Raw genomic sequence first — 27,771 nt, forward strand, 5'->3', positions numbered from 1 at the left:
CAATGTAAATCCACGAATGAATTCCCTTTAGCACTTGCATAATTCTTGAAACTGGGGGGTAAAGTCCTACATCCAGTCTAAAACATTTTAGAAGGTAACATCGTAATTGTATTATGAATACCACTGACATCACCTAGCATAATACACGAAATATAACACACTATAATAAACTGGTGTAGGGGAAGAATTACCAAGGAGCGAAGAACATGATGAAATGAGGTGAAGTCTGTATAGCGTGGGCGAACAGCTCTGCGTTGTACAAATGTTGGGAGTGGGGATCATCTTCATGTTCTTCATTTTCACCGGCACCGATAACGGCAATACAGAAGAGAAGTATGAGGAGGTAGGGCATAAAACGGGAATAAAGTAAAACTGATGATAAAATCATGACTACTAAAAACTACAGAACAAAGTCAGACACAAACAGATAAGAAACACAGCACTTATCTGATCTTTGACACAGTAAGATAAAAAAAAATGCTGGACTTTTATAGGTTTTACAGCAGCCGGAAATTGACACCTCACTGACTTTTCAACAGGGCAAAGGACGAAAAAAACTGAATAACAGCTACCCGCTTTGCAAACCTACAAATCCTTCCCCCTCAAAAAACAAATATTTAACCAAGTCGCGATGTTTGTCGCGACAAAGGCGGAGCAGAGTCTGCGCCTCTGGTACTTCATCAAGCTGTAAATCAAATTGCTGTTCGCAAGGATTATGGGAAATTAGTTTTGTTTCGTTTAGTGCATGGGAGAATTTTTATTGAAGCACTATAATTCCCATGAAGTATTGCGCTTTCAGCAGTGATCTAATAAGTTTGGTGTCTCGGGCTCCAAAAAGCTTCTTTTAAGGTACTGGTGTCTGCTCGGAGTTTAAATGTTGTGCATTAGTTGGGTACAAAGCGTTTCACCAGTGTTTAGATGCTTTTGCGTTCTAATGCCATGGGTACATTTACACGATTAATGAGTGAGATTTTATATCGTCCTGAGTTTTCAAAAACCTGCTTTGCTGTAGGGGCTATTTTTATTTTTGGATCCCCTGTGGTTATTTTAGACTGCCTTACCCTTTAATTTAAGTTTGCGTACATTTGGATTTTGAAAACTCTGCTGTAAATAGTCCTATAAGAAGTAAAAGGATCACGACCTTTTTTGTAGTATTTTAGAGATGGACATTTTGCAGTGTTTTTGAGCAGTTGTGTGTAGTCATCCTTTATAGTGTGTACTCAGACACTGCACTGAGTCTCCTTAGCAGAAAAAACTGAAGTGTGATCCCACATTTGATACAGAGCACATGACTCTTAGCCCTCTTTCATTGCTGGCTCTAGTTGTTAGGAGCATCCCTGATTTTTGCCTTAAAGTTTTATAGGAATCACCTAATTTACGTTTTAGTGCAATAACCAGGTAATACTCATCCACATGAGATACCGAATTACTTTGTTGATTTGTTTATTACTGACATTTGTTTATTGGGGAAGTCTGATTCGGCAATAGCCCCTTTTCAGCGGAGACCAGGGAGAGAAGCAGCAATATATTACATGAAAACAAACTTAGATTATAGCAAATAAAATATTTGATATGGATTCACGTTTTTACAAGTACAGTATAATTTACCAGAGTTGTAAAGGTTGTCATTTTTACATGCAAACTACAAATACGTTATAATACAGAGTAACCAAAGAAATAGTAAGATAGTCTAGTGAGAAAACTAAGTTTTTAATTTGTTTAAGTTAGAAGAAGTGAAGAGCGAGAGCCAGAAGCAAACGTAAAATAAGTAGGGACGACACATGAATTCAAAAGAGAGAGTTTAGTTGAGAAAAGGATTATTATTTTGACAAAAAGTGTCTGATATCAGAGAGAAGATGCATAGAAATTTAAAGATCATTTGTATATGTGATAAGAGAACATGTATATATAAAGTTACTAGAGAAAGATATTTTGAGTGCTTGACAGATATACATTTTGATAGCATGGCAAATAAGATTTTCAGTAGCATACCAAGATGATAGTGAGGTAGGGTAGACAGGTCAGAAAATAACTATAACTGGAGGAAATGAAGGGAGAGGGTGGCAGCAAGGAAGTGGGGTAAGACATAAAACTGTATTTAGAAGATGGAGGTGGGGTGAAGAAAATGGATTATAGGATGGCACTAGCCTAGTGAGGAGCAGAAGCAGGAAGTGATTAGGGGTGCTTTTAAAGAGGTTTTGGACAGCTGGAGGTTGGGTGATGACCTGATTGTTACAGGTAGTGAGTACAAGGTGTTTGCTACAACTTTAGAGTATAGGGAGTGTCTCATAAATGTATTTTTTGCTTGTCTGTGATAAAGAGTTGTTTAGCATTTGATCTTAAGCGACATCGTGGAGTGGAGTTTTGGCGAATTGTACTAAGAGCTGAGTAGGCTGAAGAATTGTTCATTATTTTAGTGCTGTGATTAACTGGATGTTTTTAGGATGGTGAGGTAGTTCTGACCAGTATTTTTCTACTAGTGCAGTACAGACACATATCAGGCCTCCCTAATACAGTGTGCAGACACTCATTTGTACATCAGACAACATTGCACACTTCCAAAAAAATACTCATCTTTAAAATCAATTGAAACATGGTTTTGTAACTCACAACTCATACTCAGCCTTAACAAAAATCCAATGACAAAAAACAAATAAATGATAAATAAAGCTTTCTCTTGATAATACAATTGAAATAACTTCTCATAGCAAATCATTAGGGATGGTAATGGATTATAATCTTAAATTCAACATGCATATACTCACGAAAAACTAGGGATGCTTCATAGGGCCAAAAACTTTCTCACTGACACAGCTAAAGGTACAATTACCACTACTTATCTCCTCCCCCAACTTTTTGGTTCTTCCATTCTTACTAACCTTCAGGCATCACAAAAATCAAAACTTGAACAATACTATAACAAAGTTGCTAAATTTGCAGCAAGTACCCCATTCAGAACTCCCCACTGTATGGCACTAAAAAGCCTAAATTGGTTAGAATTACCCCATTGACTAGCATGTATGCAGCTTCTTACCACCTGTAAAATTATGCACAGTCCATCTGCTTGTCCAGCACTAAATATCATTCTATACAGCTCTGTTCCCAGTCGGTCATTATGATCCAATGACCAAAATCTCCTGTTTATCCGTAAACCTATCAAATATGCTGGGTATTGGCTGTACTTGTACCACGGTGGTAAGGCTTGGAACTCATTATCTCTATCCATCAGGTCAGTACTACCCTCCCTCCCATCCTTCAAAACCATTCTGAAAGATTTCCTACCCAAAAGCTGTCTCTGTTCTTGCTCAGCACCAGGATAAACTATATCCCTAAATGTGAACTAATACCTTTTCATACCTACATCTGCTTACTCTCCCTTCTTCACTCCCTTACTTCTGTCAATTTCTCACCTCTGGCTTTCTCTCTAAATATACCATAAGCCTGCTTTTCTCTTACTTCATATTGCAATTCCTGTTTGTATTTAATTTCCCTATAAACTGGCTAAAATGTATCTAATTATTGAATCTTTGTCCTATAATTTGTATCCGTTCTTAACCAGTGTTTTCATATTATGTCTGATTTGGTGTAATTATTTAAATGTAAGTTTTTTGTATTTAAAAAACAACTGTAAAATTATTATTCTTTAAAATGTTTTGTAATACTTTGGAGCTTTTCTCCCCAGGCCTTCTCTAAGAATTGGCTACTATCCAGTCAGACTTTCCAGGAAATCAAATGTCAAATAAATAAATAAAATACAGTGATGGCTTAAATTGGGTTTGAATGCAGCAAAGCATGCAGTCTTGTACATTTTTGCTCAAGTTTAGTTTTAAAGGAAGTGTGAAGACTTCTAATGATGGGTGCTCCATGTAGAAGTAATGGTAGTAAGTAAGTATTGGCTAGGATTGCTTTTGTATTGGTTGTGAGTAATGGTAGTAAGCAAGTATTGGCTAGGATTGCTTTTGTATTGGTTGTGAGGAAGTAGATATTTAATAAGGTAGGAATTTCTAGTAGACAGCTGTTATGAGAAGGGCTGGTTTCTGTAGGGTTGCAGTGGTTTATGTATTGATGCCCAGAATTTTTGGGGGTTGTTTTGATGTTGAAGTTGTAGATGGCTGTAATATTATTTATCTAGGTTATTTTTTTTTTACACAGATTGCATAATTCTCTGTAGAGGTGCAGAATAAAAGGAGTGTTATGCTTGAGCCATTCTCTGTTAGACATTGTAGCTTTTGTCTGGATAGTGAGGTATATGCAATGTTTAATTTTCACTCTCTTTTTTTTTTTTTTTTGGAGTGGGGCATGACTGTTAAGAATAAGGTATTAAAAAGCTATTAAAAGTATTGATTACTTAGTCAAGTGGGGGAGTTTTAAGGGCAGACTATATAAAAGCTTTCAGTGTATTGATGAAGGTGAATTTAGAAAGGTTTTCGGATGTTTTAAGTTGGTGGGTTGTATTTCTATGGGTATAGGCTAGGAGATGGCCACCAAGTGAGTTTGGATAGTTTTCAATTTGCTGGGGTCAGCGACCAATATCTAGTCTAGAAGTGCACCTTTACTGCTGGTAGTATTAAATCTAGTGGGTGTCTTGTGTAATTGTAAAGGTTTATTCTAGCTAAGACAATGTCTTTATATCTTCTAGTATGATATTTTTTTAGGTACAAGATGTATTATTAGTTGTCCAGGGGAAGATTTCTTTTAAAGTTGGTATGTTGTATTATTTTTCAGGTGGGATATAGACTGTAGTAACACGCATATAACACTACTATAGCTTAACAAAAAAGTATGTTTGTACATATACATACACACACCATTTTCAGAATCTTTAAGGTTAGGATTAAGCCAGATGTGTGCAATGTCAAGGAAATCAGGAGTATACTATGATATCCAAACATGTAGTTTTTGTAATTTTTTTAAATAGAAGAAACACAACTTTTTACTTAATAGTTTATACACATATTACTAAGAAAAAAAGGGATATTTAGTTTCATCTTCATTTCATTTGTTGTCCTTCTAAACATTAAATTAAAAACTATACAGTCCACAGCCAGTTTAAAATAATCCACAAACTTCCAGTCCCCCCTTCTTCCCTCTACTTCCTGTAGCACATTTCTTGCATCCAAGTTGCATCTTATGGAAATATTAATTTACATTTTGCCTTTCTTTCTTTCTTTCTTTCTTTCTTTCTTTCTTTCTTTCTTTCAGATTTTTGCAATTCTCTTCTTCATCTTGTCGATCACTCAAGACCGCTCTTCACTTCAAATCCATTGTGCTCCATGCTATTATTCTGTCAATCAATCTTTTTCCTATGGAACATTGGAAAAAATTTTATTGGCAAGTTCTGTCTATTGGTTGTGCCATTGTCAGAGGAATGAGAAACAGAATCCCTTTCAACTTGCAGACTTGTTTTTTGCTGGATAAACTTTATTTCCTCCTCTTCCTGTTCTGCATCCAATATATGTACTCCTTCTGAAAATAAATATTCTAAAAAAATTTTCTAAAGACAGCTTGATATAACAACTTGTATCTCACACCTTACTGTCAACACCCTAAACTCACTTCTTTTCTAACTGGAGTACAGTGAATAATAATTTTCCACAAATACTCTGGCGTCCCCATTTCATAATACTTTACTCTTCTGCCACATTTTTACGTGCCTGTATTAAGTTATCACTTAAGACATAGGCACATATACATTAATTGAAACGAAAACAAACCATATAAACTTTTTATTTTACATACGTTATACATTGCGTATGCTTTTGTTTTTCTAACAACTCTCATTTGGTCCAGTAGTACATAAATTACCGAGTTTCAGCCTTCCCTTAAACCTCACTCCTCCTCCTCCTGAATAATGTTCTGCATGCATTTTCCCGCAAATTCCACTTATTTGTATTTAATTTGCTTTGTCCCTTTTCTAAAGATCCCATTTCCAGTTCTTTTTATTTTTTATACAGTATTCAATACTTTTCTAGTTTTTTTTTTTTTTTTGCAGCCAATAGAGTTAAACTTGACACAGATTTACAATATTTAGGCAATTCAGATCCTGCATCCTTGCTCAAAATAAACACTTTCTTAGTTACAGCCATTTGCTCCCCCAGTATTACTGACAAGATAATTTTGTAGGGAACTTCTAAAATCTGCCAGCTCATTACACTACACTCCCCAAAACATGTTCCCAGTTACCTCTTTCTTCTCCATTATATCTCCATCATTTGCAACTTATCTGAGGGGAAAAAACTCTTTGAAGTTTGCTTGGGATATAAAAATACCTATTTCAACACTTCCAGGCAAAAATCCCAAACCTTCTGGACCCTGTTTCATACTTGGTAGCTATACACATGTCCTCCCATTGTTTAATTGTAAATTGCTTTTCCAGTTTCTCTTCCTAATGTTTTCTAACCTCCTCTGATTAATTATTATAATTATCATGTAATATTTTATATGCCCTACCAATTATCCCTTTTTTAACAGCTTCCATTCTAGATTCAACTAAAAGCTCTACTTAGGACTCTCCTATCTCTTTCTCTTTGCGTATACTTTGATATCAATCTGTGCTAGAGACGGTAGTCTCTCACTTGCAGTTCAGCCTTCTCGGATTCAATCCAGTCTTACCTTTTACTCTGTAGTTGGTTGTTCCCAGTATCTTAGTTCCTTTGCCAGTTTTCTCCAGTAAATCCCAGCACTCTCTTGCCTATTTTCTGTACCCTTACTTGCAGTCATCCCTATTGGTAAACTCTCCTATATTCCCACGTTGGCTTAGTTCTTATAATATTTTCTGCAAGTTCATAAGTATAATATTATGTATGATTGTTATTCTCCTCACGGGTCTGCATCCAATGTCCCACTCTGTCTTTATTTCTTGAACCACCCCTTCACTATTATCTTTTTGCACTTTTATCACCTTCTGCTCGTGTTATATATACGAGCTTTAACTACTTAGTGCTAATATATCCCTTCAAATAATGTAATCTTAAACCACCTTTTCTGTTGAGAGGATTATCTTATGTTCAGAGACACCAAGCACAAAGCTTTATAAAGGCCCACAAAGAGCTTGCCACTATAACAAAAAATAAAACAAAAAACTCTTTTTCTCCCAGATAAATTCTTTTGGCTATTTATTAATTATTGTCCACAACTTCTCGTCTGGTTGATAACAGTATGCCTAACTTGTATATAAAATTAATGGGACTAAAACATTTTCACTGTTTGTGTCTTTTTATCCATATCCGTAAACAACTTCCACTTTTTCAATTTGGGTATCATCTTTTTGTTTATTCTCCTCCTGCATATCATTAGCTAACATAACAGAATCCTTTTTAACCCATACTTTCAAATGCTTCATTTTATTGTGTCCTCATAAATATGGGTATTACTGGATCATTTTGTATGTGGGTACATAATTTACGGGTATAGCGTTTGTTTTATCTTCATTAATTTTATATCTTAAAATGACTTGAAACTGCCTAAAACATTCCACAACACAGTAATGTCCTTTTGTGTATTTAACAAATACAAAGTAATATAATCTACAAATCAAGCCAACTTTTCTTGATTACCGTACCAGTTATATCCTTTGAGTTGCTGAGTTCCTTATTTTCTTTGCCAGTGGCTATAAGTATAAGGCAAATAAAAGAGGACTCCTAGTTCCTCTGTTCAAACTCAGTCTGTGAGGATCCCTCCCCCCACAGATGCACATTAAAATTCTTGCCTTTGATCCTTCATGTATCCTGCTAATTAACCTTATCATTATATCAGGGAATGCAATTGCTTCCATTGTCCTAGTCCTAAAATCCCAGCTTACTCCTCCAAATCCTTTCTTTGCATCAAGACTTATCAATAACAGTGGTATTTTCTTACATTCTGCTTCTGTCTGGATTCTCATTTATCTGTTAATGTAGTCACGTATATATTTCCCCTCCAGAAAACCATATTGACCCATATCTATCAATTTTGGCAACACATTTGCCATTCTTTTGGATAGTTTAGACATAACCATTATTTTTGCAAAGTGTTTTAAAATTTAAATTATTCTGCATGAAGATGGTTCTTTACCCTCTTTAGGTAATACAGCCACAGTAACTTTCTTCCAAGATGTAGGTGTTTCCCCACCTTTTAAAAGTACTATTAAAGAGAATTTTCATAATTTTTATCACTTTTTCCCCCCTAACTCCCAGACTTGTACATGAATGCAATCTATTTCTAGGGACTTCCAGACAGATTGATTATATGTCACAATTTTCATCTCGTCTCCTCCTATTGATTATATATCACAGTTTTTATTTCATCTCCTCCTGTCTTAACTGTTAGTTGTTGAGACTCATCTTCCTCCAATTTTGAAAATAGTTATGGAAGACTTATTTATGACATTTGTGGTCTTTCCTGGTTTCTGCATACATCTGCTTCATACAGATTTTCTTAAAATTTCTGAAATATCTAATACCTCTATAGGAACACAGGTGAATCATGACAAGAAAAATAACCAAAGTTTGACGAGAACCTTTTCTCTTCTCTGTTGCCTAATTTGTTGTGCTAAAAGTTTTTTTGTGCTCTGGAGTTATTCTCAAAAAGTAATTGCTTAACAGCAATCATTCTAAACTCGTGCATATTATTCAAATACTCCCTTATTTTCTCTTTAACACTCTGCAGTTGTTCCTTCAACACTCTGCAGTTGTTCCTTCATGTTCTGTGAGATTTCCCTTATTCTGCAATACTTTAACATTTGTCAATCCCTCTAAATAATTCCTAATACTTCTTAACAATATTTCTTTCTTTTATTTCTACTCTGTTTAAAACTCCATTTTCATTTTATCCTACTCCTTTCTGAAGAAGTTTCTGTCTTCGATATTAACTCTTAAATAATTTCAGCTACCAATTGATTGAATTCTTCCCTTTTTAACAGGTAGGTACCAGTGTCTCATTTTTACTTCATTCTTCATTTTTGTCTTAGTTTTTATTGTTGCATGATATGAAGTATTTATTGGATGACTGTAGAAGCTTTCAATTAAATGCTCACGTGCCTGTGAAATATCTCTCCAGTCTAGCCCATTTGTTGTACCTTGGGAAATAATATATAATTTCTGCCCAAGTTCCTACTACTGAATTAATGTCTTCCTTACCAAATATTTTCATAACTTTCTTCAGAAATGTACTGTCTTTATTTTCCCTTCTATATTGCCCTGATATATCCTCATGATTGCAAATCAAGTTCCAGTCCACACCTATAAATAATATTCCCTGTTGAAAGCTGAGTATCTCTTCTAAACCATTATACTCCATAATAACAGTTTTTCATGGAGTATAAATACATGCCAATATAACCCTCTTCCCTTGCCTTTAGCCTCTTACTACCACAAGTGCACCATTATTGCCTTTTTTCCTTCTTCTATCCGTATTGGAGCCAGTTTAGCAATCAGTATTATTACTCTCCATTTCCTTTGTTATTGATATTCTGCAGAATATCTATCATAAAATCTTTTCTTTACCAAATTCTCATGCTTATTTCTTTCTGTATTCCTTAAAATAATTCAGTACTCTCTATTTTGCCTGGTCTATATTACATGATTGAAGTTTCAAAACTTTGAATCTGATATGGTCGACACCATATAATCGAAGTTTTGAAACATCGAAAATGTAATAAAACACAACAACCTACAAAAACAAACCATATAAACGCTCTAAGCAGGGGGGTAAGCCCCCCCTGCGCACCCCCGCTACTTAAATATACCAACTCCAAGATTGCACTACAGTGCAGAAAAGGGAAATCTTCCCTTTCGCAGTGTACAGAGATCTCCTTAAAAGATTCGAAGTTTCAAAACTTCAATCATATGGTCTCGACCATATCAGATTCAAAGTTTTGAAACTCCGATCTAGACCCTTTTTTGTCTGTACCTGAAGGCTATTTACATTCCAAGATAACGTGGCGAGAGTAGCCGTTATGCTAAAAAGCTATTGTTGCCATCTATTATGTATTACATTTTTGAATGTGTATTTCTCACTTTTGTTTTATATGCTTACACTGTTTGGCATTCTGATCTTTTTTTGCAATTATTTCTTTTCGTCTCCATTTGAATCTGTGTCACAATTTGCAAGATATTTTCCTTTAATGAAAATCCTCAGACAAAAAAACTTTTTTAAGAACATGTCATCCCCTATTAACTTAGAACAAACACACCAAGTAATGTACATTTTCAGTGAAGTAAGTTTGACCCTCCTGATAGGAACAATTCCCCAGTTTGATAGCTCTACTCACAGGAATCACTTAATCTAAAATTAATATTACCCATGCTAAAGCATATGTTACAGCCAGTGTACCTACTTGCACTGATTGCTGTCTGTTTTTTTCTTAGGTCTGTCCCCCTCCCAGATGTGAAAAACAGCATACATGCATTCAGAAAACATTACATTTTAGTCCTAAGAAAAAATGCAGTGGTGACCTTTAAGTAAAATTCAACTGTACACTATTCTGTTATATACATTAAAATTTTAAGGCTGCTGGAGAGGATGCCACATCTTAGTAATTTCCCATAGTTTTAGACTTTATTTTTCACTGAGTGGCTTGCTATTATAAATTTTAAATGTTGCATTTCCCTGAGTAAAGAATGTTCAGAACTCTTAAGAGTAATGGTTGCACCTGCTTTTACAGCTCCACTCCATGTAAAAGTAGTCAGCAATGACAAAAATAAATAAATAAAACAACTGTGCAGATGCATGAAGGAATATTTTTATATTTCAGTCAAAACACAGTGTACAGAATTCCACTGGAAAACTGCCTTCAGCTACAGACCTACATGTCTCCCACCAAGAGCATTTGCTAATGGAAAAACATCAAGCTAATATCTTTGCGAATTCAGGAAACTTAGAATGCTTGAGCCTTTCATCATTTTGTCTTATTTTTCACTCCTATTTGCTTACCAAAAATGATTATAGCTTAAGCCAGGGACATTAATCTTAGATGATCAACCCTTGTAAAAACAAGGGAAATTATTATCCTAATTCCAGATGTTGTGTAATCAGTGTACTTTTATACATCAACAGCCCAAGGTCATAGCATTATATTAACTTAAATTTGCTTCTGTCCAGCCTTTATCTTGTAATGTAATGCCTATATTTCTTACATTAACTTAATGTATACCATAGTCATTGAAAATACTCAGGCTCACACCCTTAAAATACTCATGACTGCCCCAATATAAAACTACTTTACATTATAACATGCAGTTTATGCATCATGGAAAGGTTTCATGCTAATAAAAATACTTACAATTGCTATTTTTGCAATTTAGTGTCCTTCTAAACATTAATAATATAAAATGGGGTATATGTTTTTCATTCCTCCCACAAGTTTAATAATGTCAACAAAATTAGTCTTTCTCAGCCACTTTCTCATACAAAACCATATTTTACAAATGTGATTGATGCTTTATAGTCTCCCATTTATTCACTAATTTCAGTGTTCCTGGTATTTTTCCTAATCATCTCCATCTCCTAACAAAAGACGCTGGTTCAAGTGCAAAGTACCCCTGATTCTTCTTGTCAACTCTTGTGCTTTTTTTCTGTCTCTCAAGCATTTTTCTTTGGAAGAATGGAAACAGTTTCACAGAAAAAGTCTGTCTATGAGCTTTATTGTCAGAAGAATAGGAAGTAGAGCCCCTTCTGTTTTCAGCTCACTTTTTGTTGGATAAAATTTTATTTCCTCCTTAGCCTGTTTTGCATCCAAAATGTCTTTATTCCTTCAGGAAAAATATTCTCAAGACATTGGAGTACAGCAGTTTGAACATCATACCTGCCTCTCCACATTCTGTGATTGTTGGGATAAGTTTGCTTATTTTCTGCCTGTTGTACAGTGAATAGTCATTTTCACCAAACACGCTGCAGTCTGCAGTTTTTAATACTTTTCCTTTCTGTTACACTTTTGTCAGGATCAAATCTTTCTGCTGGTATGATTGAATCTTTACTAATATACGTCTTTCCTGCTTTCATATGGCTAGATTTGTAACATGTACTCTGTCTGCTTTTTCTATTAACAAATACTGCTGTGAAAAATGGTCCAGTTTCTGTTCCTTCCACTTTCTCTGGTACAGTAGGAAATGTCAGGTTTTCTCCATGCACACTGTTTAAGTCTGTTTAACTCTGGTTTTTGAAGTAGCTCTTCTTGAGAAGCCTTATACTCAGCTAGTCTTTTCTTCTTCTTTCCAACCTTGTTTTTTTTCCAGTTTTATCAGTTCATCTGAATATCTAGTTAAAGTTTCTTCTTTTTTTTCTTCCATATTTTTGTTATTTGAGTAGATATATTTTTTTTAGTGTGTTTCATTTATTTTAATCACCCCCTAAGCACATTCTAAATTACTGGAAGCAATCTCCAAAAGCTGAAAAGCTAAAGCTTGAACTGCTTTTTTGACAAACAGCTGCAGGATTCTTCTTAGCCGGTGTTTTCTCTTTTCTGCTTGTGTTTCTTTCAGGTTATGCAAGTTTCTTCTTTGCTGGCATCCAGGCAGTATACTTTCTAGCCAGTAACTGAATTGTACCTAGAGTGACAAATTTACTGCCCCCCCCCTTGTCTCAGTTTCTGTTTTCACACTGGAAGTGTTGAAATGAAGCTGTTCATCAGCATGCAACCATCTTGGAATTTTATTACAATTGCTGTGTATGTTGATGGTGACAATTCATTTTTTGTAGACCAGTGGGAGAATGATGGAGTGAAGGGCTTGATATGACAATTTTATTAGTAAGAATAGGTAGCGGTTTAATGGCAAGACAGTACAGTTGGGTAGAGGTATATTGTGTGGTGGTGATTGAAGGAGGGTTAGTTAATTTGCAGTTTTGTAGAGATGTTTTTTTTTACTATTTATTTTTTTGTCTTTGTTTGCCAGGAAAGTCCGACTGCGTGATACCCATTTTCAGAGGAGGCCTAGGCAGAAAAGCTCCATTTGCTTGCATTGCATAGTACTAAGTTCCATTTAAACAGAGTAGTTGCATTTCTATTTACATTTATACACAAACAGGAGTTATATTTCTATTTACATTTATACACAAGTAGTAACATTTATACATATATATTCTAAGATTTTACAGAGGTGGAAGTTACTAAACAGAAAGCAGACTTGCAACTTAGTGGACTGTACAGACAGCAGTTATTTATAAAAAATGTTTTGTCATTTTAGTAAGAGGTTGGGAATATTATGTTTAAGGAGAGTATTTGGATAGTATTGTACAGTGAAAATGTTGTAACCCTCTGAGCATGTATAGGACCATGACTGGGTAAGATGTTTAAGCAGTGGTTTAAAACTTCTGAGTTTGTCAGAGAAAGTTTTATGTGCATGGGGATACTATTCCAGAGTTTAGCAACACATTGGGAGCAGAGAGAGTCTCCTGCAACCTCATTTGATTTATTTGTAAGTAATAAGAATTTGTTACTAGAACAGAGGTCCCTTGTGGACAGCAGCATAGTAATAAGTTTTGTAGTGCAGGGCATTTTTCTGGATGATGAATGAGTTTGTGTGCTGTAGTCAGTTGTGAATATGTTAGACAGTTGTGCAGTTCATGCCAGCTTAATTGCTTTAAGCTAAGACAATGGTGTGTTCTATTATGGAGACTGGTGGCAAGTTATTGTAGCAGGAGGAAAGTTTCTTTCTTTGAGTATTGTTTGTTTGTTAGGATAGGAGCAGTATATAAGAGAGATGGCAATAAGAAAGTGATGTTTACAGTTTTCCTTGCAGTATCTGTAAGGAATCCATTGATACTATAAAGGAAGCCTTGTTTCTGGTGTGTAGAATTTATGGTGTGCAGTATATGCCGGTCATATTTGAGATTCTCATCTATTATAATGCCCAGAAGTTTATTGTGAGTTGCAGTTTCAATGACAGTATTATTTGCTGACCGTATGGTACAAGATCACTTTTGATTTTTGGCAACTTTTTGAGGTGAAAAGCATTAACTTAGTTTTCTTGTGGTTGAGTAGGAGGTTTGATTCTTTGAGCCAGGTTTCTACAGAGAAGAAAGATTTTTGGGTAATATCTTGAAGCTTATATATTGTTGAGGCGCACATATTAATGTTGAGTCATCTGCATACTGAACTATTTAGTTCATACTGAATTATTTAAATTAGTAAGTGGGTTTGCAGGGCCTGAGTTGGGGTGGATATCACCATCCAATGGGATTTTTATGATGAAATATATCAGTTTAGAGGGGACTTGTATGAGGTTTTATTTTTTGAGTAGAGGGATGGTAGTGAAGTATTTTGTGCATAAAATAAAGGCAGGGAGGTAGATTGGTATTGCTTCTTCTGATTGTATAGTATGCTGAGTAAATTGCAGTTGGACAGGTGTGTAGACATGAAAGCATACAATGGTAGTTTGTTAGGATAGTGGTAGCAGTAGAAATAGACATGATGTTAGGAGAAACATGTTTGAAATTCCAGTGGTTATAGAGGAGAAGAAAGAGATGAGGCAGTATGATGGGGAGGGAATTAGAGTTGAAGTTACTGAAGAAAACTAAGTGAAAAAGATAGCTATATTTCTAATTGGGTACTTCTAATTATACAATAATGTGAAAGGAAATGGAGAAGTACCAATAAAATTTGGAAGCCAGTCAGAGGTATGAGCAGAATAAAGGTAAGGACACTGGTAATGAACGTTAGGTTTGTGTAATTGTATGAAGAGCAGATGAAGCAGATGTAAAGTTTCATTGGTTGGGAGGGGTGAGGGCCTGTGAGTGGTTATTATTAAGATGGGTGCTAAGTTGCTGCAGGGGGGGAGGAATGTGGGGTCCTGTTGATAAGTTAGAATTTGGATTGAGAGAGGTATAGCCATTATAAAGGAAATTATATCAGTGATGGTGAGAATGGAGTTAGGGTGGAGAGGAAAGAGAAGCAGAGTGTAGCAGTGCAAAGTAGAGCATGATCAAACCAGTGCCTTTATGAAAATAATCGGTGAGGATCAGCAAAAGATAGCTAGTGTTAAGAGTGTAGGATTTTAAGTATTTAATATTTAGTGTTGTCTGTTAAGTGGTTCATAAAGTTGTTTGTTTGCTTGTCCTTGACCAGATTTGGACATAAGATTTTTTTCCAAGGACCCACAAAGTTTCTGTAGTATTCATGGAGCTGGAGCACCTCATAGCAAATGGAACAGTCTTCAAGAACATTAGGTGCTAAACCTTTCTTGACTGTTGAAACAAGTTAATATTAAAGGGTCTTCTCCCAATTGAAACAAGGAAAGATGACAAAAAGAGAAGAGAAGCTTATTGGAAAGTTGTTTGAATTCCTGATCTTCCCTCTCCCATTAAGATCCCTAGACTGAAACATGCTACATAATCTGAACCAGGACCCTCCAGGGAACAATCAGTGCCAGCAACCACACCTCTGATTGTCCACTGTAATCAAACAGCAGCCCCAATTCAAGCCTTGCTCTCAGAAGAAGATTCCCTCTCTGCCTTGAAGCTGTCTAAATTTCTTTAGTCCAGTCCTTCTCCCACCCTGTTATGTCATCCAGGTTGGTGTGAAGCCCTTCTGCAGCCATAAACTGGGGCACAGTGGTGACATTCTTTTTCAAGGCCTAGCTGGAACCTGGTGTTTTTTACGGACCCCTCATCCATTTCCCGGGCAGCAAGAGAAGCCCCTCTATGTTCCCCTTCATTAGCTCCTACCCTGGGCAGTATCTCACTACAGAAATATTTGGATCCACATTTGGACCCTATCCTGTTGTTTCCGCTGCTAGTGAGTTTCTTGATGTCAGTGCCCCTGGCAAAGTCGACTGCCATACCATTGTCATTGATACTGAGAGTCACTAGGCCCAAGGATTTTCGAGTCAGAATGCATCAGCACTGACCCTATCCAGGGCTGTTCACAGAGTTGACACAGTCATCATTGACTCCTCTTTGCAGAAATTTAGACTGGGTATCTCCAACGTGGTATTGGTGTTCACCTCTGTGTTGACACAGGTCACTGTTCAACCCTATCTCTGTCTATGATTTCTGCTCTTTCCTTGGTTGGTAGCCATAGAGTAGGCACCTACCATCATGACTTCAAACATGCACATCAGCCAGCATGGTACTGTGAGCCAGTCATCTTTTCCAAGTGAGACCAGGTGTTGAAAGGCCGCTCGAGACACCAAACGACATTTTAGGAAGCAGTCATTTTCCAAGCACTCAGATTACTCCACTCCAAATGTTACAGGGAAAAGGACATGCCACCCCAGACACTGATCTTAACAAAGTGGAGGCTTCCCCTTTTCCTCTTCTAAAGACCACAAGTTCAGGGAAAATCCTACAGATGATGTGACAGTGGCGATCTTGGTCTACCTACTCCACTTCCTCGGAGGAACAAAGCCTTCAAGAGGCATTCTGGTCTGCCCACTCTGACAAGTTGAGTGGTCCAGCCTCCTGACAGAACAATAAACCTCTTCTGTCAGTGCACCTGGAAGGAACTGGATGTTGTAGAATTGCCAGAAAACCCTACAAGGCCCTTAAGCTGCTAAAGACAGACATCATTGGAGCAAGGAACCCCTTGCTGGAGTCTGGCTATTTCATCTGCCACCAAACAATAGGCTCTAGAGGAAGTAGAGATGAGTCATCCATCAGACAGGGTTATGGATCACCTTGGGAAGTGTATATATGCATCGAGTACCTTTTCCATTATAGCTATGAACTATTTGATGCACATAAGATTTCAGGGGGATCTAGGCAACAAAACAGTAGAGATCCTGTGGAAATTTCCATTTGGTAACATAGGAAAATGGGTGGAATCGTATGCGGCTACCACAAATACATACTCCATGCTATCAATGAGACTTTTCTATATAGTGTTGCAGGTGGAGCAGCAAGGGTCAGTGGGGTTGGGCATTGCCATGAGGTGGCAGGCCTGACTCAAGCTAGTAGAATGGAGTACACCAGTGCCATATGATGGGTCACCCTGTTTCAACAAATGATGGACAGGTTATAACAGAGTGAGCAGGAGGATAAAATGCTCATTGCTGTTAGGGTAAAATTCAGAAGGCTGCTAAGGATATTTGGTTTGTCGAATCCCAGCAATCCCAGTATGAGCCACATAGTGACAGGAACTCTTAGGGACATTGGGGTTTCTGTAATGCCCACTTCCTAAAGACAAAGGTGATCTGCAAAGCTAAAGGTTCCACAATCCTTCCTCAAAATCAGACGGCAGAACCCCTAAGGACTTGCCTGATTCTCCATCTCTGATGGCAGTTAGGAGTCATATTTCTTTGCATATGACAGCATGATTGGCCATTTCAAAAACAGCCAGATGAGAGAAATCCCTCTGTCATCATCTTGTGCCATACCAGGCTATTCTAATCCAGAAAAAGAAGCTAACTATTCAGTCACCAACCATCTTGAAAAACAATAGTATAGTCAAGGTGCAGTCCATCCTTCCATGCCTTCAGGAAGGGGACTGGATGTGCTCTTTGGATCACTGGAATGCCTACTTTACATTAAAGTAGCAAAATGATCCAGGAGTTTCCTCTTCTACCAGGTGGGAGCCATGTATTATCTGTTCATGGCCATGCCCCTCAATCTCTCTGCAGCATCAAGGGTTTTTACCAAGTGCATAATTGGAGTTTCCAGACATTCAGGATCTTTCTTTATCTGGACAACATGTTCATAGTAGCCAACTTGAATGTCCCTGCCTAATTTCAAGGGATTGTTTGCTGCAGTTATGAGTGTCTTTAAACATATCTGTCAACCTAGCAAAGTCATATCTGGAGTAACCACACACACTGACCTTTATCTGTTGCTACCTGGACATCATGTTAACAGTTGCAATCCTTCCACCTGACAAGATAAGCTCAGTGCAACAGTCATACTTCTTCACCGAGATACACCAACAGCAGCCCTAATGTTAAGGACTCTAGGCTTAATGGCAACAATTCTGCAGTTGTTGCCCCTCACTAGCTGTCACATAAGGGTGCTTCATACAGTGGTCACACTTAGAGATGATTGCATGTCTCAGAAAAGTCAAATTTTCAGATCTTGCCACAGTCATCTACAGTAGTTGCGTCATCCACAAAACATATTAATGAAAGTGAGGGAAGAAAAGGATATCCCATCTGTTACAATTGCCATGGACTCCTCTGCCTTGAGATGGTGAGGGCACTGTTTGTGGTAGATGGTTCAGGGAACATGGATGCAGCTGGAAGCCATTTGCACATCAGTATTAGGGAGATGAGAGCAGTCCTCCTAACATTGCAGGCTTTTCACTACTGCCTTTCCAAGGGTCCAATAGATATACGTACATTCCAATGTTGCTGTAGTATGGTACATCAGACACTAGGTCCTACCTTTTCTGTTGGTATGCAGTGAGGTTTTGAAATGGCCCATCAGTTCACTGCAGTTTCTTGTGAAAATGACCTACCAGGAAAGGGCAGCAACATGGAGGACAAACTGAACAGGTGCACGCATATGTCTCATGAGTGGTCTTTAAGCAGGTCTACAATACGGATGCTTTTCTGCTAATGAAGAAAGCCTTGCTGCAGTCTTAGTTTCAATGTCCAACACCAAATGTGGCAACTTTTTCTAATACTTCCACAGGATTGTACTCCAGAGATGCTGTCTTCTGTTCTTTGTGCATTTCCCCCATTATGCTTCATGACTTTTATTTAGAAAGCCAGGCTTTATATGAACAAGGTCATTCTCATATCCCATTTTGGCCCAGTTTTGTTTGAATACTGCTTTTTTTGGTCTCACTAGATAAGGAGATCCTTACTTCCAGGACTTCTGTCTCACCTGGAATTTAAGCCCTCTGACAAATCACATATTTTCTTCACTCTGTTAATGGCCATAAGTCCAGTATGCCGAACAAGGGTGGTCCGGCTACCAACAGCATCACAAAAACATTCAGCCAGAAAACTGTATGAAGGTAAGTGGCACAGGTTTGCCTTACCGACCACACAACAAGGAATTGGCCTAATTTTATGACTCCAGTTATAGCAGCTCTTTTCTTATCAGAGGTCAGATGCCTTCAGTAAGGGTTGTTTCAACAATTAGATTCCCTTGCATCTGGGTTTCAGTCATTCAGCTCTAGTCAGTGACAGTTTGTAAATCCTTCCTGAGAGGAGTGCTGTTGTATAGACTATCAACACCTCTCCTGGATCTCAAAAATGGTCTCTACTCCCTTTAAACCATTAGCATTGGAAAATCTGAAGTGCCTTGAAAAGCTTAGTTCTTGGTAACCATAATTTTAGACAAGAGCGCTGGAATTGCATGCATTCTCCTGTAAACCTCCCTATGTTCTGTTTCATAAACACAAGGCAGTGCTTTATAACTAACCCAGATGTTATACTTAAAGTAGCATCAGAATGTTGTTTTTAACCAAGTCGTGAGTCTTCCACTGTTATTTCTCTAGTACTCTGGCTTGGAGAATGCAGATTACATTGCTTGAATGTAGACGGACTATTCTGCTTTTACTTAGATCACACAAAGCAAATAGGGCAAGATCAACAGTTATTTTTGTCCTTTACTCGAAACAAAATTTGGGGGGGGTGGCTACAAAACTCACATTGTGCAGTCTGTCTGACTGTATCATGTACTATCAAAGATCTTTGCCATTTAAACCTACAGCCCATTCTGCAAGAGCATGTGCTTCATCTGGGGCTACCATTCTGTATGGATCTTCTACTAGGAACTCTGTCCAACTGTTAGTCTACATGCTGGATCAACTCTGGTACAAAAGTTGTGTACTTTCCATAACTATAAATGTTCATCGTGTTTCACTGTTGCAGTCATTACAATTGGGTTATCCTGCTGGCAGGCTACCCGCAGTCGGCCTGAGTTCCAAAGTCTAGGTCCGGCGTCGGTTGCTGTCGCCTCCTCCCTGACATCAGTGTGCCAGGGGTATAAAAGATGCAGCCGACGCCATTTTCTTCAGTCTTTCTTGCCGCGCGGTGCCTGAAGCAAAAGCAGTTTGCAAGTGCCGGTCGGCCGACTCCTGAGATTTTCAAATTCGAATTTCAGATCCGAAGTCTTCATTAAAGCTAAGTACCCCATTGGGGAAACTTTTTTCTTGCTCCAAACCGATGTCAGAAAAAGTTAATAATTGTATTTTCTTTTGGGAAGCAAATACCTCATAAGGATTTTCATTCTTGCTGTATTCCTTGCCTAGGCCCTGACCACGACATTGCTAGTTGTCAGTTTTGTGCTAGATTTAACCAACACACTATTAAGCGTCGGAACGATTTTGCATTTCATTATTTTGGCAGAAGATTTAACTATATAATGCCGTCAGAGCAACCGACTACTGGAGTTTATAAAAAGTGCAAAGAAAAGGACAGGCACCCGAGGTCCAAAACGGACGACGAGGCTTCCACTAGGCCTGTCGCTGGTTCGCCGGTTTTCAGTGAGGCGCTTTCGCAGCCCCTGATGCCCGCTACCTCAGAGCCACAGGCTGCTTCCGACTCCCACGTGGAGCCGACTAGGCCGCTGGAAACTCAAGGTATTGGACACTCTGAAACTATTCCCTCAGATGGGTCCGGAGCCGCTGAGCAGGCATCGGCTTCTGAGGGTGTTTTCACACCTACACAGTTATATGTCAAACCAACTTCAGCTTCAAAGACAAAGTCTAAAGCAGCTCTAAAGACAAAGAAATAAGTACAGCATTCTCCTGGACAGGCCTCCATGCCTAAAAAACAGATGCTTAAAATGGCCGAAGACCTAATTACTTTGATCGGGGGTTCCCATCCCCCTCCTGATAAGAGGCCTAGGCAACAGATAGAATATGCCTCTTCAGATCAAGTTTCCATTTCCTCTTCAGATCAGGTTTCCATTTCCTCTGATTCCTCTTCTGACCAGGAATATTCTCTTCCTCCCTATGAGGATTCTGATGCTGAAGAATCTATTCCTTCAGCCTCCCCTCCTGAGGATTATTCTTTTGGGGAAACACTTCATACTATGAGGGAGCATTTCCACTGGGAGAGCCAAGATTACTCAGAATCCAAGAAAAGGCTAAGAGACTTCCTTTTATTACCTCAGAACAGGCCCCTTGCTATTCCTTCTGTTTTAGACATTGTGGATGATGTATTTTCAGAGTCTGGACTGTCTCCTGACTCTTTGCCAGCAGATCCTGTTAAGCCAGACAGATACTACAGGGTTCCTGATTCACATAAATTTCTTTATAAAAACCCTGCTGCAGACCCAGAAACAATCTCTCAGGGTCCCAAAGGGGTCAAGGCGTCCACTACAAAAAACCCTATACCCTCTGATGGGGATTCAAGGGCCCTGGACAGATGGGGGAAAAAGATTTATAATTCTGCTACCTTGGCTGTAAGAGCTTTAAATTGTCAATTTCATATGCTTAAATATCAGCAATATCTAATGTCACTGCTTAAACAAAAAATGTTGACAAATTCGGAATGTGCAGAAAACAAAGAAATGCAGGATTTATTGCATGCAGCTGAACAAGTAGGAAAGCATACTTTGCAATGTGGTTTTGATTCTCTAGAGGCCTCTTGCAGGGCTGCTGTTACAGGGTCTGTCATTAGGAGACATGCTTGGTTAAAAGAACAGAATCTGCCCGATCATGTTAAAGCAAAATTGTTAGATGCTCCATTACAACATGATACCTTGTTTGGTGTTAAAGCAGAAGAGGTTTTGAAGAAAATGGAGGACAAAGCTACATCTATGCAAACAGTCAAGGATTTCTTACAGGTACAGCCTTCCAGATTTAGCAAGAACTGGTCCTTTCCAGTGTCAGACAGGCCACAAAGAGGTAGATACAGACACCCCAGAGACAGATCACAGCCCCAAGGCTCATACAGGCCTAAACAATGGGGTGCTTCAACCTCCAAAAGCGGAGAAGAAAAATCACAGCCATACAGAAAACAGTCTCAATGACTTTCCCCTGCCAGCACCGAGCACTTATCTTCTGGCAGCTCCTTTGGGGGGAAAACTAGCACTTTTTGCTCAAAATTGGCATATGATCACCCAGGACAAATGGGTCTTAAATATTGTATCCCAGGGCTGCAGGTTCCATTTTCACACCCTGCCAAGGCCAAACGATATGCCAGACCTGCCACGCAATTAATGGGCAGAGGCACAAAAACAAGTTTCATCCCTCATGGACATTAGGACCATTCAGTAAGTATCACAGCAAGAGCAGGGGCAAGGATTTTACTCAAGGCTATTCTTGGTGCCCAGAAAGGACAAAACCTGGAGACCAATACTGGACCTATCTATCCTGAACACATTCCTGGACATTCCAAAATTCAAAATGTTAACTCTGCAGCAGCTTCTGCCCATGCTGGGCATACCTGCATATCCCAATCAGACAATCATGCAGAAGATACCTCAGATTTATAGCTGGCTCAATGCATTACCAATTCTCTGCACTGCCCTTTGGCTTATCTACTGCGCCCAGGGTCTTCACAAAGTGCCTGGCACCAGTAATTGCTTTTTGCAGACAAAGAGGAATTCAAATATACCCTTACTTGGATGACTGCCTTATTCAAGCAGAGAACAAGGACACTCTACTACAGCATCTGGTGTTTGTAAAAACATTACTAGCAGGCCTAGGGTACACAGTAAACGAAAAGAAATCAAAACTCGTACCCTCTCAAGAGATAATATTCCTGGGTGCAAGCTTAAATACAACTGCCCAGATGGCTTATCTCACGCCAGACAAACACAGACAACTGACTACTTATTTCAAAATGTTGGCAACAAAGACCCAGTTATCTGCAAGAAAACTTCTGCAGGCATTGTGCTTCTTGGCATCCTGCATTCTGCTAATTCCATATGCAAGACTGCATATGAAGAAACTTCAATGGTATCTAAAAAGTGTTTGGACTCAACATCGCCACAGCCTGGAAACAATAAATCTGAAGTAGGAATGTTCATTTGTCTGCAACCTGTGGGTTACGGATCCGATATCGGATCCGAGCTGGCAACTTGTTTCAAGCTAATGGATCCGAGCTCCAAGCCCCTCCCTTCACCCATAATCCCCTGCTAACCCTCCATGACCCCAGATCTAGTTTGCCACTCTTGTGATGGCTGGATCCTTTTGAGCTCCGTCAGATAAGTAAAAAAAAGTTAACTTTTTGAATTATTTCTTGTCAGGAAATATTTTTTTTGTTTAAAGTAATATTATATAGTGTGTCTGTGTTAGGTTCCTTAAATTTTTTATTAATACCCTCCCTTTGCTGGTCGCTAGTGTGTGAGTGTTTGTTGTGTGTCTTTTGGGGCCTGTGTGTGTAGTTGTTTTTCTTTTTTAGTTTAAAAAAAAAAAAAAAGGGAATGGCTGAGGCCCCAAAAGCCATATTTTCTAAATGTACTGAGTGTGGCCATAAGCTCTCCCCGGCTGATGGCCACACTCGGTGCTCGTGCCTTGGGGTTGAACACCTCACCTCGGGCTGTACTATCTGTGCAGCGTTCAACCCCAGGGCACTGAAAGAACGGAGGTCGAAGCTGGTCCTGGCGGGACTTCTACCCCCGGATTCAGCTTCGGCCTCCGCTACTTCTACTACTCCTGTGACTCCATCACAGCCTGTGATGGTTGCCACTCCTGCCCCCCTGCCTCCGACTGGGACTCAAACTCCCTCTAAAGTGTCGGAGGACAGGGAGGCCAGGAGGGAGAAAGAGGGAGAAGCACCACAAGCGGCGGGCCGAGACCTCCGTTTCGGCCCCGCCAGCTAAGCGGGCTTCTCCCTCCATTGCTTCTAGGTCTCCTCCTCCTCGGCTCCGATCCCCTTCTTTCTCCCCGGGGCCCGAGGAGGAGGAGACCCGATCTCCGTCGAGGTCATCGAGGCGGCATTCCAGGCCTGCCTCGGTGGCCTCTTCGAGATCTACATTTAGTTTATCTGATGCAGACTTGGACCGGATGATGCGAAGGTTCATCCAGGCCCAGCTGCAGATGGGAGTGCTCTTGCCTCCCCCCCCCCTCAGGGGGGGGAGCTCGACAACTTTTTTCCACCCAATTGCTCCTTCTCCAACCCGCTACCCGGGTTCGGAGGGCTCGGAGCCGAGCAGCCTTGGAGCCGGGGGTGGGTCGGCGCCGACAGTACTTGGTACTTCGGATCCGACCCTACCCTCGAGTCTGTCGGATCCGACCTCTCGGAGCCGTGGTCTGAGCTTCGGATCCGGGGGATTCAGTGTGCCTTCAGCTCCGTCCAGGTCGGAGCACACTGGTCCCTCGGATCCGACTGTCTCGGCGCCAGCTCCAATCCCTTCATCAGATCCGAGTGGGAGCCGACTTTCGGATCCATTGGAGAGTGGCTCTCCCTCGGCATTCGATGTTGTGGAGAGGGCTCTGTTGAGAGCATCCGGACCCTCAGTCCTTGCATCGACTCCTCCCTGCACTCCCTCTCTGCTGGGCCAGGCTTCCATCACCCGGCCAAAGGGACAGCCTGCTTCGATGGCACAGATAGTTCCATTGGAACAGGATGTTTCTGGCGAGGCCTCCTCGGACAGTCCCCCCGAGGAAGCTCCCCACAAGCATAAGTGCAAAAGAAGGCACGTGGACTCCCCTGAGTCCTTAACCGAGGACACGGACTTGGAGGAAGGGGAAGGCACCCCAAGATCACCCCCTGAGGATGTCTCCTTTGGAGACATCATGGAGATGCTAAGAATCAGAGGTGGGTGGTCTGCCCCCAAGTCTTCCTCTGACGAGTCCGTGTTTCTGGAGGCATTCGAGGCAGGCCCGTCCACCTCCTGGGTGTCCCCTCCAGCCGATCCCCTGGTGGACCTTATTACCACCAGGGCATGGAAGGATCCGGACACCGTGGAGCCAATACCCAAATGACCGGTAGGATTCTTAGCCCCCCCCTCAGACCAGTCTCATTGGAGTAAGGGCCCCCCTGTAGATGCCATGTTGACGGCAGCCACAAAGAGGGAATTGGCTCAGGAGAGTCCCTCAGTCCATCCACCGAGCAAAGAGTCCCGTTTGATGGATCGCTTAGGGAAGCGAGTCTTTAGTTCAGCGACCTTCTCAGTAAGGTCTCTGAACTATATGGCACATGTCATCAGAATGCAGCGGGATCTTATCAAAGAATACGCTGCATCCCCCCCGAGTCCATGTCGGAGGAGGATAAACAATTGTACTCCACCGAATGGCCACTCTGAGATCTATTTCAAACACCTCTATGCGGCTATTGTCCCACGCCACAGAGGGAGCCGCTAGGGCCAGCGGAGCAGGCCTAGTCATGAGACGTCAGGCCTGGCTCCGTCATTGCGACTTTACGGAGCCCTTTAAAGCGTCCTTCGTGAACGCCCCCTTTGATGGTTCTGCCCTTTTTGGCAAAACAGTTCGCGAGACGCTTGTCCAGAGCGAGAAGGACGGGAAGACGTTGTCTGCCGTCGTCCGCTTCTCTGCTCCCCAGCGGTCCTTTTCAAGGAACCAAAGGGTCAGAAGAAGATGTGGTTCGAAAATCACAACATTCCCAACCAGCTCCGGACAACCAGTCCTACCGTGGCAGAGGTGGACAGGGAGGACGTCGCCCTAGGGGCAGAGGGGCTCCGAGAAATTTCGGGTCCAGAGAACCTTTCTCTGAATGGCCCGCGCAGCAACCCTGAGGGGTTGCCCGGCTGCTCCACTCTGGAGGCAGTCGGGGGGCATTTTTCGAAGCATCTAGCGGCATGGGAGTCCATCACAACAGACTGCTGGGTGCTTCGCATCATATCCAGAGGGTACAAAATACCAATTCTCCATGTCCCCCAATCCAAGAACCTCCCCGATGTACCACCCGATCACAGGGAGGCTGCAGCCGCAGAAATACAGCAGCTGCTAAGAAAAAGAGCCATCCAGCCCATCCCCCAAGACCAGCTCGGATTAGGGTTCTACTCCAGGTTCTTTTTGGTGCCAAAAAAGACTGGGGATCTGAGACCCATCCTAAACCTTTCCCGCTTGAACCTGTCAGTAACCAAGGAAAAATTCCGAATGGTCACTCTTCAATCTATCCTCCCCCTTCTGAGGGAGAACGATTGGATGTGCTCTATAGACCTCAAGGATGCGTGTTACCACATCTTAATAGACAAACAATCCAGGAGGTTCCTTCGCTTCTGGCTGGGAGCCAGTCACTACCAGTTCAGGGTCCTTCCCTTTGGCCTCACCACAGCCCCCTGGGTGTTCACCAAAGTGTTAGCAGTGATTGCGGCCCACCTGAGACTCCAGGGAATTCAGGTCTTCCCGTACCTGGACGACTGGCTCCTGACCGCACCAACAAGGCATCTACTTTGCTCAGCCAGAGACTTCTTTCTCCATCTAGCCCCACAACTAGGCATTACTATCAATGTCGGCAAATCCCTACTGGCTCCAACACAGATCATAGAATTTATAGGTGCCAGAATAAACACCAGAGATTTGCGAGCCTTCCTAACTGTGGAGAGAATCAGAAATCTTCAACTTCATGTGCGGGCTATCCTTCTTTCAGAGGCTTCACCAGCGGAATTGATCCTGAGGGCACTAGGCTCCATGGCAGCAGCGATTACACTCCTTCCATGCGCCCGTTTGAACATGCGAGTCCTGCAGTGGACTCTGTTAGTGCAATGGTCCTTCCTATCCCTCCCTCTCCACCATCCCATTGCTATCAGCAAGGCTTGCAGAAGGGCGTTACTATGGTGGCTCCAAGCATCAAACTTCCATACGGGCCGACCCTTCTGCACCTCTCCCCCCATCGCCACGGTGACCATGGACGCTTCCCGCCTCGGGTGGGGGGGGCATTACTCAGGCAGGACAGTCCAAGGCACGTGGAACGATACAGAGACCTCCCTGCATATCAACGTTCTGGAGATGAGGGCGGTGCTGTTAGCGTTGCAAGCACTTCAGAGCTTCCTCCCCGTAGAAACGATTGCAATTCACTCGGACAACATGTCAGTGGTCTGGTATATCAACAAACGGGGGAACCAGATCTTATCCTCTTTGCCGCGAAGCCATGAGAGTGTGGGAATGGGCGATCTCCACCAACCGCTTTCTGATTGCAACGCACATTCCGGGAGGACCAACATCCTAGCGGACAAGCTCAGCCACACCCTTCTTACCCCTAAGTGGTCTCTCAATCCTCTAGTAGCGAAGCAGATATTCGCAACATGGGGCAACCCTGCTGCGATCTTTTTGCATCTCCATCAAACGCCAAATGCGACAATTTCTTCGCTCTAATCCCCCCACCAGGGGAATCTCCAAGAGATGCTCTGGTGCATGCTTGGCCACCCGGTCTACTCTATGCCTATCCTCCTCTTCCAGTGATGATACAACTGTTACAGAAAGCCTCGCGGTTGGGGAGCAAAATGATTCTCATTGCCCCATTCTGGCCTCGACAAATTTGGTTCCCTTACCTGTGGTCTCACCATGTGAATCACCCTTGGATTCTAGATCCCATCCCGGATCTCATCTCCCATCCATCGGACTTGCCAACTCCAAACCTGGACAATCTGAAACTGACAGCTTGGTTGCTCCAGTTCCACTCCTAGTTAGGACTCCAGGTATCTCTTCACAAGTCAAAGCCATCCTCGTGGCAGCACATAAGCCCTCCACCAGGAAGGTATATCACAGCAAATGGAAACGTTTTTCCATCTGGGCGGAGCACCGAGAGCTAGATCCCTTTACGGCTCCTCTTCCATCCATTTTAGACTTCCTAACTGAACTCTTTCAAGAGGGTGCTAGTTGTTCAACTGTCAAAGTGCAATTGGCAGCCATTTCTCATTATCATGTGGGACATAATACAGGACCCATGATGTCAGCCAAATTGTGTAAAACCTTTCTCAAGGGTACCGTTTTACTTAGACCTCCTGTAAAAGAAGCCGTACCCCCATGGGATCTTACTTTAGTTCTTCAAGCCTTGACTG

General features: G+C 41.0%; 2 protein-coding genes across 2 annotated transcripts in view; one reads left to right on the plus strand and one right to left on the minus strand.

Moving 5' to 3' along the window:
• Positions 1-610, minus strand: part of TXNDC5 (thioredoxin domain containing 5) — a 600,564-nt gene extending 599,954 nt beyond the window's left edge. The window contains exon 1 of the mRNA XM_044065418.1: positions 192-610. Coding sequence (XP_043921353.1) covers positions 192-388 — 197 coding nt within the window. The 5' untranslated portion in view covers positions 389-610. The remainder of the gene's footprint in view (positions 1-191) is intronic.
• Positions 611-715: 105 nt separating this feature from the next.
• LOC122796720 overlaps positions 716-27,771 on the plus strand; it is a 284,514-nt gene continuing 257,458 nt past the window's right edge. Inside the window, exon 1 of the mRNA XM_044065419.1 lies at positions 716-849. The gene's annotated coding sequence lies outside the window, so the exon portion shown is untranslated. The remainder of the gene's footprint in view (positions 850-27,771) is intronic.

This window comes from Protopterus annectens, chromosome 3.part0, assembly GCF_019279795.1.
Source record: "Protopterus annectens isolate FY-2018-M chromosome 3.part0, PAN1.0, whole genome shotgun sequence".
Classification (NCBI taxonomy): Eukaryota; Metazoa; Chordata; order Ceratodontiformes; family Protopteridae; genus Protopterus; species Protopterus annectens.